The sequence below is a fragment of the Strix uralensis genome, chromosome 20 (assembly GCF_047716275.1).
Source record: "Strix uralensis isolate ZFMK-TIS-50842 chromosome 20, bStrUra1, whole genome shotgun sequence".
Lineage (NCBI taxonomy): Eukaryota > Metazoa > Chordata > Aves > Strigiformes > Strigidae > Strix > Strix uralensis.
In genome coordinates this window covers 13,124,745-13,138,382 of record NC_133991.1, presented here as the reverse complement: position 1 = coordinate 13,138,382, position 13,638 = coordinate 13,124,745, and the positions used below count along the sequence as shown (strand labels likewise).

The 13,638-nt window shown below is 47.1% G+C and overlaps 1 protein-coding gene across 12 annotated transcripts in view; it reads right to left on the bottom strand.

Moving 5' to 3' along the window:
- SGSM2 (small G protein signaling modulator 2) overlaps positions 1 to 13,638 on the bottom strand; it is a 69,684-nt gene that overhangs the window by 50,303 nt on the left and 5,743 nt on the right. For 7 of the 12 annotated variants that reach the window (XM_074890622.1, XM_074890631.1, XM_074890625.1 and 4 more), the window contains exons 1-2: positions 12,949 to 13,170; positions 4,725 to 4,800 (exon numbers count right to left, since the gene is read on the bottom strand). In XM_074890622.1, the coding sequence (XP_074746723.1) occupies positions 4,725 to 4,800; positions 12,949 to 13,005 (133 nt within the window). In that variant the 5' untranslated portion in view covers positions 13,006 to 13,170. Of the gene's footprint in view, positions 1 to 4,649; positions 4,801 to 12,948; positions 13,171 to 13,638 lie in introns of those variants that run through there. The other 5 variants (XM_074890627.1, XM_074890626.1, XM_074890634.1 and 2 more) reach the window with 2 other exon arrangements.

Below are 13,638 nucleotides of genomic sequence, written 5' to 3'. Positions count from 1 at the left end.
CTGAGCAGCCAGAGAGTAAACAAGCAAAACAGAAGTGCATTAAACAAACGTCCCGGTGACCCACGCTGCTGCAACGAACAGAGTCTGGCCACCCGTTCCACCACGGATGCAATACCTGGGAAGGAGAAGGAGGATAAATCTGCCGAAGCCTTTCCCAAGGTTTCTCTTTCTGGACCTTGCAAACGGGGCGGGAGCCCTGTGGAGGCTCTGTAAAGCCTTTGGGGATGCCCTGGTGTGCAGGGCTGCCCGGCTGAGCAGCTCGGGCAACAGGGCCCATCACACGCGCACCAAAGGCACCCACTGGAAATGAGAGAGCTCTCTGGAAAACATCAAAGTGCTGGTTTCAAAGATGAGATTGAAAGTGTCTGAAGGGCTTTTTTTTGGGGGGGTTGGACAAGATAAAGAGTGTTATTAAGCACAGTTCAAACTGGCTTTGTACATCTGGAGTAAAGATATCCTAATCTGGTACCTTTCTAGCTTCTGTGAAACCTTCTGTACAATTACTGGGTTTTTTAGATCAAAAGTGGAAAAGAGAAGAAATATTACAAAGTGAGTTAATGGAAGATCTTCACTGGACACATAAAAGAGACCACTTGGAGAGAAGCAGTCCTGTGAGATTCATGACGTGAGCTACATTCCTTGAAGACATAAAGAACAACATTCTTCTTCTTGGATCCATTCGTGAATAAGGCAAGTTCCATTACATTTGCTGTATGAAGCTGATTTAAACAGGGTTTTAAGTCTTTGCTTATAGCAGCACGTTACTGTCAGATCTAAAGATGAGCCACCACACAGAAAAAGGCTTAGCAAAGCTGCAGGTATTTTTTGGACAAACACAGTAAGCATAATGCACTGGACTGGAAACCCTGCTTGCTGAGTACTGGTGAAATGCTCTTCAGATAACTGCAGAGACAGACAGAGGAAAAGCTTCCTTTTTCTTCCCCCTTTTCCTCTGAGGTATAAAAGCTGGAAAGGGCTGGTGCTCCTGGCGAGAACACGACCAGCCATGAAAACTTAGGGGAAGCTGGCAAAGGGAAGGATGCAGGAGGAGAGCGACAGCATTCTCCCTGGCCCGCACCGAAGGAGCAAGGCACGGTCCCTACGTCACGCGATGGCAGCTACCGTTACTACGGAAACGGCACCAGATAACCCAGGCTGAAAACATCCACAGCCTGTTTCTAACAGAAACGTCTGGCTACTAAAGATGCTATGGATATCCACAGAGCTTGCGTCATTTCATTATACTCACATTGACAACACAATACCAGTGAAATTCACTCCACAGCAACCTGTAGCCCAAAGGAATTTTTCTCCCAACACGGCACACGTCAGCCACACTGCACACAGTCCAAACTGAACCGCTGCGGCTCGGACTCACAGAGATCTTCTAGAAATCGGGTAGGATGAAAGAGTAACTGGAATGTAACCAGGTTATAAACTGAGTTGAGAACAAATACAAAAACATCTGCACTCATTGCTTCCCCACAAGGATGCAAATGTCAGCACTGTTTTCCTCCTCTTGGATCACACCGGTACGGACTATCGCCTGTGAGCAGTCGTGGTGGGTACACCCAGTCTCTCCCACTGGATGAGCAGAACTGACCTGCACAGAGACATTATTCCTCCAGGGCCCGGCAAGGGTGGCAGGGAGCTGCCCTGGGGCCAGAGAACAGCACTTCCTTATGGAGCTTGCAAAGGTGAGCTCACTGCTCCATCCTCTGTGCTCAAGTTGTTAGACAGGCGGTGCTGAGACTGTCTCCTTTCTCAACACATGCATTTCCTGTGGTCTCAGGGTGGCCTCGGGGCAGGAAAGGGACCCTCCTACCCACTGGGTGCCAACTCCATAGAGTTAGATCCCATATAAGCTCCTCTAGCAAATGAATCCTACACAGCACGAGCTGCTCTTCTGTCTAACTGCATCCTACAGATTGAATCCAGGACCATGCAGACACGTTTCAAGGGCTAGCTGGGCTGTGAGGAACCCGTTCAGGCTCAACGCCCTGCAGTAACTTTATATGAAAAGCTTCCTTCTGCGGAAGAGATGATGCACCTAAGCTCTGTTCAGAGGCGCTGTAGCCCAACACGAGGCTGAACAGTGAACATGGAGCCTGCCACCTCAATCTTGGAGTTTCTTGTCCTTACAAACCCCATGTACTGTAACAGGAAGGCACCTAAGGGTGTGGGAAAAGTGGCACACACTATTTAATTGGCGCCTTCAGCCATTTAAGGCCTAGGAGAGCTAGGAAATGTTCAGTTGCTGATGTAGACAGGCCCTGAAAATCAACTACCATATATTTAAGAGACTCTTGCTAAACTCAACCTTGCAGGAGAGTAAAATGATTCACAAGAATTCTCTATTTATAACAAAGATTCACTGAAAGTGACTCATGTACTGAGCCAATCTAATTTTAAATAGAAGGGAAAAACCTCTTGAAGAGGCACATGAAACCGTAGTGGCGGAGGGAAGAGAACTGCACACACAGGAGAGCCCCAGCCAGGAGCTGTTAGCCAAATCTACTGGAAACAGTTTCTCCATTCAATTAGCTGAAGTGATAGCAGAACATTCAGCTTCACCTACTTCTGGTTTAGAGTTAATTAAGTCCTACATTCAAAGCAGCTGCAGGTTGGAATGCTTCCTCGGGATAGGTAGGATTGCTGGGCAGTAATAAGGCAGCTCATGGAGAGTTATTAGTTCTTCAGACCCTACAGAATTCAGAACACAAAACCAACCGGAATCACAGTGGGAGGAAGGGAGAAATATTAAGAAGATTTTACAGTATTCCTAATTTTGTCCAAGCAGATTCTAACAGAAATAGCTGCCGCCCCACTACCCCTTACATCAACACTGCAGCACGTCTTACAGAATATCATTTCAAAGACAGAGAACAGACACACAACACTGGGAACTCTCTAGATCAGGCAGGCAGCCTGCAGCAAGGGCACTGGCTCAGGGCTCCTTCACCTGCTCCTATCTTGGGACCATTTTCCTCAGTTACTTTTTCTCCTCTGTATAGTACAAATATACAGCAGATAAAAGGGGAATATTTAACATAACCACAACCTAAATGGAGGAAACTGCTACAGTCTATATTAACAGCAATAAAACATTAGCCAGAAAACATGGCCAAGTCTTGCATTCCTGCACTGAATATGGAGGGATGAATAAATTCTCCTATGCTGTAAGTAAAAGATAACCTGGAAACAGCAAGCAGGCTAGTGAAAGATTAGCCTCGTGTACATAATAACCACACACAACAGAGCGGGTTGGAATTTCAATGTGGTGACAGGGAAAGGTTACTATTCTCTGACTTTGGGTTTCAGTAACATGTGTTACTCCTTTGTCTAAACAGCCCACTTATCTCCAAAGCCAAATCTAATTTCCACTCTTCTTAACCTCTCCACTGTCATCAACACATAACTGGGTTGACTTGGCTGTGAATGCTCCATCCTGTGAAATCCAGAAGTGTTTCGATGATGGCTGTTCTCCAGTCATCCTCAGCATCACTCCCAGTTAAGTCTTCAATTTGAAGCACAAAGAGAAAGCAGCCAAGAATTCACAGGCCAACATACATATTTACAATTGTACATAGCTTTAATTCTCAGCAGTATCTTGCTGTGATGTTTCTACACACACCAAAGTCTGATGAATAGTGTTAAATTTTTAAATGCCCTAGTAAATTATGGGCTAGATTTCAGAACTGTTGAACCAGCATTCAACAGTTCCCTTCCCTGACTGAAGTGGCTACTGGGGGTGAACTTTCGGGAGCTGACCTCTACCGAGAACCCAGCATTGGACCATCCTTTATCCACCCAGCCACACAGGGTCTGCTTCACTCCATCATCACCACACACACACACCAGTCCAAGTCTGCAGGGACCAGGCAAGTCACCACCAAATTTTAGAATTTAGTCAGACTTTGATCAGTTCATGGAGTTCTGAAACACCAGCTGCCCCGGTATACATGATGTTATCTCCAAAGAAATTTTATTTTCTTGCAAATTCTTGGTAATGTGACTTTCAAAATACAGTCAGTGAGGAAGTGTCACCAGCATAATGGCTCACTGATTACACTAAAAAATATACAAGAATGTCCACAATGTCAAAGCCTAGACCTCAACCTCTCAAATGCACCATTGCTGTAACACAGCATTCAGTGCACAGTGGAGAGCAGAAGAGTGCTGTGAAGATCTAAAACATGCCAATTAGCTGGTGGCATGATGCTGGCTAGAAAAGTCACTGAGATTTTCATTGTTTCTCTTCTTTCTAAAAAAAAGGCAACAGCTCTTTCCATGACTTTTTGGGCCGGATTCTGCCACCTATACTCAAAATGAGACACCTTATTCTTCAAATACATTGAGACAACTTACAGAACAAAGTACTTTCAGCTAGAACGTAGCTGCCTGATTTTAACTCACGACTTTGGCAATTTGACTCTTTTGGCAGTTACTCTCCAGGTTGTATCTCCAAATACATATTATTTAACCTACTAGTGCTTCCTAGTAAACCACTTCATTGTTTTGGCTTGGTACTTATTTTTTACTAAGAGTTACTTTCTTACTTGTAATGTATATACAGATGTAGCAATGTAAAGAAAAGGTGACATGGGCCTGAGCTCCATGATTTCTAATATTTAAATCCCTGCATTTACCTCTGACAGCAGAGAAAATATGTTTCTACAGGAAAAGTAAGGTCATGCAGTGTTAGCTCTTTGTGTGCCATTTACCACATAAGGCGATGATGTGGCTGCTGTCCTCATGTACAAACTTCCGGGTGACAGCTTCTTCCATGATCTGCTTTACCTAAAAACAAACAGAAAGAAGAGATTGTAAGATCCCAACACAAACCAACACAGCACTTGGGAGTTTCAGTTGCAACCTTTGCTTACCCTTTCCCCATCACCAAAAGACTAACATCTCACCCGAGCTGCATTTCGCAGGGAAGAAGCATTTAAGGAGGGAAAGGAAGGACAAACCTGAGCAGCTTTTCATGGGATGAGGGAGCCTCTGGTAGAACAGGGACAGGTCTGTTCGGGGTATGCCCCTACAAAAGGCTGAATTATTTCAGCGTGCCCACAGTGCCCTCCGCAGAACTTCTTCAGCAGAAGTTCCACAGGGCTGTGCAAAACCTTTTATATGATTCATCCTTGGCCTTCCTGCATACAGTCACTTCTGATCACGAAACAAGATTATATATTGCCATGTCCTCTTTCCACTTGTGGCATTCTGCTCTTTTTCAAGCACAAAGAATCCCTGAGCTACACAGGCGTACATCCCAAGGGAGGTTTACAGCAACCTTTCCCCCGTTTGGGGACTTTACATGCCACAGGAATTACAAACTGTGCTCTCAAAGCTCTGCTGCACCAGACACTATACAAAAGTAATACAGTACCCACAGGGAAGACAGTGCCTTCAGTTTTTGCTTCTAGACACAATTTAACAATTACAGCAAATAAAGTTACATTTATCACACTTCTTACTGATTTCAAACAAAGTTTCTCTCCAGTTTCAAGGCTGATGTGTCAAGCTCTAGAGGGGATTCATTGTAGATTACTGACTTTCAAAAATTAAGGAAGAAAACAGACAAATTTTACAATTAGGCTCTTGAAGAGCAACCGCAGTTACCCTCCATTCATTTGCTGGCTTATTCCTCCCCCAGTGGCTTCCTCAGCCTGATACCAGATGAAACCTATTTGCCTCAACCAACTCATTCATCAGGCACTCATTCCTTCCTGACCACAGAGCACTTGCTTTTCCAGATACAAATCCACCATCATTTTTGGCTTCTCTCATTTGAGAGCTATAATTTCAGGGTTAGGACACTCTGCCTAAATAAACACCACATCACTTTCAATATATGAAAGTAAGTGCTACTGTGGCAGCAGATTTAACAAGATACCCTCTTCTTCCAACATTTTTTTTTTAAACTTGAAAAGAATTTTTACAGCAGTCCTGGGATGCAACAAATAGTGAATTATCTGGCCAGTAATCACTGTGTGGCTACCAACACGCTCAGCAGCACAGCCTGGATACCAGCGTGGTCTGACCCGAGTGCCACCACCAGCCTGTGCACCAGGAGATCTCGGTCCGTGCCCCTCAGCAGGGCTGGCAACTGTGCCCTCAGCTCTCGGCAGGCTGCATCTGGTACCCGAGATAACCCATTCAAAGCTAGCTGGGTTACCACTTTGCCACGCCGACAGGTCCAAAGGTTTTAAGCCTTCCCACTCAGCGCTGGAACCAGGAGAAGCTGCAGGTGCAAGGCTGGATCTGCAGCTGGGCTCTCTGCGTGCTGTGATGATTCTCCACTTTGGAGGGCTTCCTCCTCCCATAAGATCATCTGCGAGGCCAATTCTGGATGCTGCAATCAAGCGTGCCTTCGCCCTGGTAATCATCCTGAGGCCTCCATGCCCACTCCTACGCACCCACCACGGCTGGCAGCAGTCTGCAGCTCTGGCACTTGCTGCAGGAGCCTCTCAACACATGGCATTCTCCTCGCCCCAAATTCTGCATCAAGTCGATCCTACAGGATTTGGGCTTCTTAACAAATAGGAGCCCTCTCATTTGCAAAGAAAACTCTGGGGTGGGGGAAAGCATGCAAGAGCTTCTCAAAGCACAAGAGACTTTGAAAGGAGAATATGTTTTATACCTGAGGACTTCAAAGCAAGTCTTTTGTACTTTATGAATCCTGGCTCACTGTTCACACACTGAGGCTTGACAATATAAACTTCTAACAAGGCAATTTGTTTCTTTCCTGTGGGATTTCTGACATGGCTATTAGAACTTTGGACCTTACAGTAAAGCAGTGGGCAGCAGAGGAGTAAGAGGATATCAAGAAAGAAGAAAAGGTGTGAGATCATCTCATGGATAGGAACTCACAGAGGAAGGATCTGGATTATCCTGTTTATCCAGCAATCCCCTTCCCACATTTTTATTTGCATTGTTTATTTACAAGCTTGATGTCTGTTTGTCTTGGCAGGAACCCAACAAAACTTGTTCCAAACCTCACCTAGAGGTTTGAAATCATCTCCTTAATAGCACCTAGGGAGAGCACAGCTCAGCAAAGGGAAGGGGACAGGACAGCGGCACAGCTCTGCCCGTTGAAATTCCAGCTCAGACCCTGACCTGCATTTTCACACGTGGGAGGCAGCGTGTTCCAGCCAACACAGCTTGCAGTGGAAGCACAGAGCCAGTGCCATCCGCTGCCGCCAAGCCAACTCATCTCTGTGCCTCAGCCGACCCATCTGTGAAAGAAGGACCACGACCCAACCTTTGCAAGCTGTTCTGACTTCACTGGATGAAAATTGTATTTAATCTACTAAATGAAAAGAGTGACTTACTAAAAGGAAAAAGTATCTCTGCGTGTCACTAGCATTAAGGTGGACAGAAGAGGAAGCATGAGAGCGCTGCACCAGGGTAAGTCATGCACATACGACTCAAGTTCAGAGACAAGAATTCAGGCACCACTCAGGACTGCAGACTGATTCCAGCCTCAGCTCCCCAGAGAACAGGAACCAGACTTCAATTCCTGATAACAAGGAGGAAAAAAAGTCATTTACTGGGAGCAAGAGCTCTGGAGCTCAGAGGCCAATCCCCCACTGCCACGCGTTTCCCAGGCATACCCCAGTCATTAGTCTTTATTAGCTCAGTATGTTATTTAGATCCCAGTTTGTAGCCCTGGGAACAAAACGTTTAAAGCGTATAAAAAATTAGACAGAAAAAGGCTTCAGATGCAATAATCAACCCTACTTTTATACAGCAGCACCATATGGTCAGCCTATCAGCAGATTTTGAATCCTGGCCCTCCAGAGCTAAAGAGGACAGAGCAGGCAAGCAGTCAGTGTCTGTTCCCAGCTGCCGCTGAATGCAGAGCAACCTCTGCACATTTTCTGGGAAGTCAGTGCATGATATTAGAAAACATTTTCAGGGCATAGACAGTAGATGTGAGGATTCAAAAGCAAGAATGCAGTGTTCTTCAATCCCACGTCATTCCTCACTGCCACGTAATTCAGGGATGCTCCAGGCAAGGAGCTAAATCAAATGTTTGTGATCAAACGGAACACAAGCCTTTTTCTTTTTCTTTTTTTTTTTTAATAATCTTGCAATTTTGTGCAGCTCTCTTTGTAGGGAGTTATGCTGTTGTGTCTCTGTATTCTGGGGAGGCACTTGTCAATGAAGCTTTCTGAGCATAAGCCTACACAGACACCCACTTGCAGATACTAGCAGACCTGACCAAAATTCAAATTAATTTGAGCAACCCGGTCTAGCCGATGGTGTCCCTGCCCACGGCGGGGGGGCTGCAACTACGTGATCTTTAAGGCCCCTTTGGACCCAAACCAGTCTGTGATTCTAATCTCATTGAAAGAAACATCAAGAGCCCGTCACGCTGCATTCACCCATCCACCTGCACAGGCAAAGAAACGTGCTCAGCCTCTTGCAGGGCTGTTTGTGCCCGGGATGGAGGGCTGCCTCCTCCAGCTACAGCCGGAGCTCTAACAGAGGTGCCAGGAGGGAAAGCCGCTCAGGTGGGGAGGAGACGGCTGAGGTGTGACACAGGCTGCCTCCACCACCGTGGAAACACCCGTCCTGCCCTCCCTGCCTCCTTTGCCAGATCACTACAGGATCTGCTGCTCTTAACCAGCTGTTCATTTACCCCTCCCAGGCAGCACAAGTGCGCAGAAAAGCAACAAGTGCATCAACTTCTGCACGTTTCAGTCTCTCCATGAAGCAGAAGTAGGCCTGCACCAAGGGCACCACAGAGAGCCGCGGCAGGCCTCAGCAGCGGGCTCTGCAGACCTTCTGCTCACCCTGGGGAAGGGAAGGGGCTCCGTGAGCACCACGTTTGCCAACCACTGGAGAGCAAGGATGGGAACGCTCTGCCTACCCAATAAAGACCTTGGTATTTGGGGAGCAAAGAACATGCTGGAGGTAGCACTACGCAGGTGAAGCAAAGCAAGCCCCTCGAATAGAAGCTCATAAGCACCTGCACAATGTTATAACGGATCACTACTCTTTCTCCTACAGTGGCCAAAACTTACAGAAGCGGTCAAACACCAAACGCAGGTCATAATACGTGGATTATTTAATAAGTTTCACCAAGGAAAAACATGAAAAATGTCTTTATGTTTAATCTTTTAATTTTTGTTTTAAGGAAGCTTTAAAAACAGAAATAAACTCCAATTTTGCAGCAACCTGCTGGTGTAAGAGATCAAGAAAATGAAGACTACTAAGACATGACACGCACTGACTATATACTAATTTATTCACAAGCGTAGGGCTGGAAGAGACCCACAGGTGTTGCCTTTTCCATCCCTCTGCTGAGTTCCTGGTCCACTCCAATGACAGACAGTTAAGACTTGCCTTACTGCAATTTTGCTAAACTGTCACAATGATGGATTTCTGACCACGGCTGACCAGCACATCTCAACATATCTGTAACCTCCAGGGTTAGGAATGACCTTTCAAACCAGCACCACTCTCTCAGAATAGAGGTTGCAGCGCTTTCCCCCACCACGCATCATGATGGGAGGCTGGAGATGCACCATGGGGAAAATGTAATGTCAGAGGCAAAGAACAGTGCTTGTAAAATACTGGAATAGCCAGGATCACAGTTAAAACCCACTGCATTTTTTCCTTAAAGGAGAAAATCTTACGTCCAGCATCTGTGCCTTCTTTAGCTTGTGTAGTTACTGTTCATCTCCTTTATTGATCACTCCTGCTGCACTGACTCTTTGTTACTCTTGATGAAAAATTGGGTGGTGTAATAAGAGCTGTTAAATAAGTACTATATTTCTGCTCAGAAGTGGTTGCATTTTAGTTGTAAGATGAGCAACTGTGTTCCTGAAGTGCTCTGAAATTTTTCAGGGTGAAACTGCTAAGGTTATTGTTATTTTGTTTCTTTCACAGCTAGAAAGAGTGCCCTGTTTAAATCCAGAAACGGCAAAAACCCTCCATTTCATTAGGTAGAAGAAAATGGCCAGAGAAAAGCCTGTTTTATGAGTCTGCTTGTCACAACAGATTTTCCTGCAGAGAGAGATAAATGTTTGAGACGTGAACTTATAAGTAGCCCCAGCATGAATCCCTGTAGAGTTAAATTTTCAAAACACATTACATGTCCTCTTTTCTATTAGAGCCAACAAAATCCATTCTTTACCAGTGGGAACTGAAAATCCATCTGAGACAAAGCAAACAACATTAAATTTTCCCAAAGGAAAAATTCAAAAGTTTTTGCTGATAGACAAAATAAAATAAAAAGACAGTGCACCAAGTGACTTTGGAGACATCCATTTTATATTTTGGAAAGACAACTGAATTGTAATAGGCTTGGTGTGAACAACATATAGAAAGAATATGCTTACTCTGAACTCCATTAGATATTGAGGTTACGTGAAAATAATTCAACAGGAGGAAGAGCCTGGGTTTAAAGGACAAGGGAAGGGAATGATCGGTTTGAGAATGGACATGGACTAGTCAAGTTTTCAAAGCCAGACAACCAATACACAACATGCATTCAGGTATAAGTAGCTGTATGAAAAGTCACACAGAATAAAAAATGAGCTTGAAAATTCTGTTAGAAAAAGTTAATTACTGTCATTAAGGGCAGCATAATCTGGTGGTTGGTATACTAGTGGTTTACATTCAGCTCCTGGCTCCACTGATTGAGATTTTAATTCTGTTTAATTAGTGTCTCTGACTGCCTCCTGATATCATTTGCCTTAACGTGAGCAGAACAGGCAGGGTCCCCTTCTACGCATCTGTGCTCTGCACAGGCAAGAGGCGTTACCTTAACGTGCACACAATCACCAAAAACCTCTCATGACTATTTTAGGATGGAAAGCTCTGGGCAACCCCCAAAAAGCCAAGCCAATATAAATCCTCTAAAAGAACATTTATGAGGATTTGGAGAAGAAAAAAACAAATCAAAGACAAAACAAAAATGCAGATGACACAGAAGGTACAAACAACAATTTCAAGCATTATTCAAGTAATTTAAAAGCTAGAGTCCAATTAAAAACATTTTAGAGACTTTAAAAACAAATTAGCCTCAGATTTTTTAATTATATACCACTCGTTCTCCTTGGCTCGAGCTGGCTTGGATCATGAAAATCCATTTCACTTTCAATCTTGTACACATTAGCACAAGATTGTAATGTTCAGAGTTGGAAAACATTTCTCAATTTTATTTATACATTTAAACATTAACCCAGGAGAGCAAGCGCACACGCTTCTAAATCAAACCTTACGCTACCTTGGCTCAAAGGTCCTGGTTCAAGCTAAGATGTCTAAATGAAGTGGCAGGTTCACGGCTGCATTAGGCCGCAGCATTTCATACGAGAGCGAGCGATAGGTAACGCCTGCTCGGTGCCCTGCAGCCAGGTGCTGGCAGGGTCATTCTAGGACACAGTCCTACAATTTTGTGTACAGATCGTTCTTTACGTGTCTATCCCTACTCTACCACTTCCAGCCAACCTACACTGACTGAAACACCTGGTATTTTCTGGTTTCAACGCTAAAAAATATTAGGGCACCAGGTTCAGGCTCAGGCACCTGGGCCATAGCAGCAACTTTCATTGGAGCTTTAATGAACCCTGTGCTCTGGCTACTTCTAATTTCCCAGCTGTGAACTGGGGGAAGGGAGGGAGCAGAAAGATAGTTAGCTTTGTAAAAATACTTTTTATTGCTGTGATGGATAAATATTACTTCTTCACTTAGCTCCTGTGTAAGAACAGGCAGCTACACACAGCTGTTACAGAGTCAGTGCCAGAAAACATGCAAAATCTGGCACTCAGGTGTACAGGGGAGAGGTGGCCACTCACTAAGTCAGCAGTTCCACCTGGAGCGCTCACCAAGGCACTCTTAGACCACGCTTAAATCACCAGGCACCTCCTCCCAGAGCACCTCGGCAGAGACCCCAAGAAGCGTCCCGCTGGAGCCCTGCTCTGCGGGAAGAGCTGCTCCAGCCGAGCGCAAAGCGCAGCAGGGTTGTCATCCCACCGGGCGAGGAGCATCCGTGCTCCGCCAAGGCTGAAGCGCCACCTCTCCAAACACGAGGCTGATCAAAGGCCACCGTCCCCGTGCAGGCAGCGGGGCTTCGGAATGGATCTCAGATTGCCCCTGCACGTAAATGTCACACAGCTGTTTATAAGAACCACCCTGATTAGGCCAGCCCTCCTGCCCCCTTGCTCAGCGTGCTTCCCAAAGCCCAGGCATTACCACCACCGGAGCAGACGCTTCTGCCAAGGCTCTGGCATTTGGGAGCCGACTCATTTCAGCCAAGGGTATCTTAGGACTGGCTTTCTTACCTCTGATTTTCCTCCTTTCTCCTCTAAAACTCATAGACAAGGAAAAGTTAGTAAAGCGCCAGTAATACGGGAAACGTAACCCACAGAAGAGGAGTGGGGACCATGAGCTCATTACAAACTCCTGCCTCAGGTGAACACCTGCTGCAGGCAAGAGCAAGCCCACAGAGAAGCATCTCTCCCCCTCAGGGTCACTTTGGAAAAACCCTGCAAAACCACTGACATGTTTCTGGAGCAGATCACAACGCCACCCTCAACAGCTTCGCTAATTAGCGCCTTTATTTAGTTATTTATTTTCCAACCACAGGAAGGTCGTATATTCCACAGTAACAGCACAGACAGTTGTAGCCGAACAAACCCTCCACTTCCCATTCATCGCCTCCTGAAGGGAAATTGGGTTTTAATTCAGGCTTTAATTCAACCCGGACAAAGCTTTATTTTATTTACTCCAGGCAAACTCGTAACTACCGGCCCTTCTGCAAGAGAGATTAAACCAATTCATCACGCGGGAGCTCCAACCTCCCGTTACCGGTCGGAACCCGCCGCGGGAAGCCCGGTACGGGGCCCCGCAGCCCGCCCGGGACAGAGGACCCCAACTCACAGCCCCGGGCCCACCTGGGGGGCCGCCCGCCCGCTGCCCCCCCTCCACCCTCACCTCCTTCTTCACGTTCCACAGCAGCTTCTCCTTGACGGCGTCCGCCGAGCAGCTCATGGCGGAGCGGGGCGCGGGGCCGCCCGCCGCCCTCAGGGCCGCCCGCCCGCGCCGCTGCGGGAGCTCCCGCGGGGGGAAGGTTCGGCGGCGCCCGGGCGAGCGCGGGGAGGCTGCGGAGCGCGGGGAGGCTGCGGAGCCCCGCGCAGCCCCGCCGCCATCTTCCGCGGCGGCCGCTGACGTCAGGCCGGGGGCGGGGCCGCACCTGCCACCGCCCCGGCTGCGGGGGGTTTCCATGGCAACGGGGGCGGGGCCAGGGGCAGGCGGGAACCCGCCACCCCCGGGCCTGAGGGAGCGCGCGGGCCTGAGGCGGGCCCGGGCCGAGACCCCCCTTTCCCACCGCACCGGGCCTGGTCCCGCAGGAGCCGCGGCGCGGGAGCGGCCCCAGCCGTTCAGTACTTCCCTGGGAACGCAGCGGCGGCACAGCGGCCTCTCGAGAGAGAAAGGGAAGGGGGGTGAAGCATCAGGTTAGGGACATACGTTCAATCCGCTTTTTCTAGCGCTTGTTTCCGTATTTTCCGCTAAAAGAGCGAACAGCAGAGCATGTCCGATTCCCTTTCCGATCTAGGCAAAAGGACAGCACTTGGCAAAACCACAAGGGGTGCCCAGGAAGCGCTCAAGCTCTTCCTTCCAAAG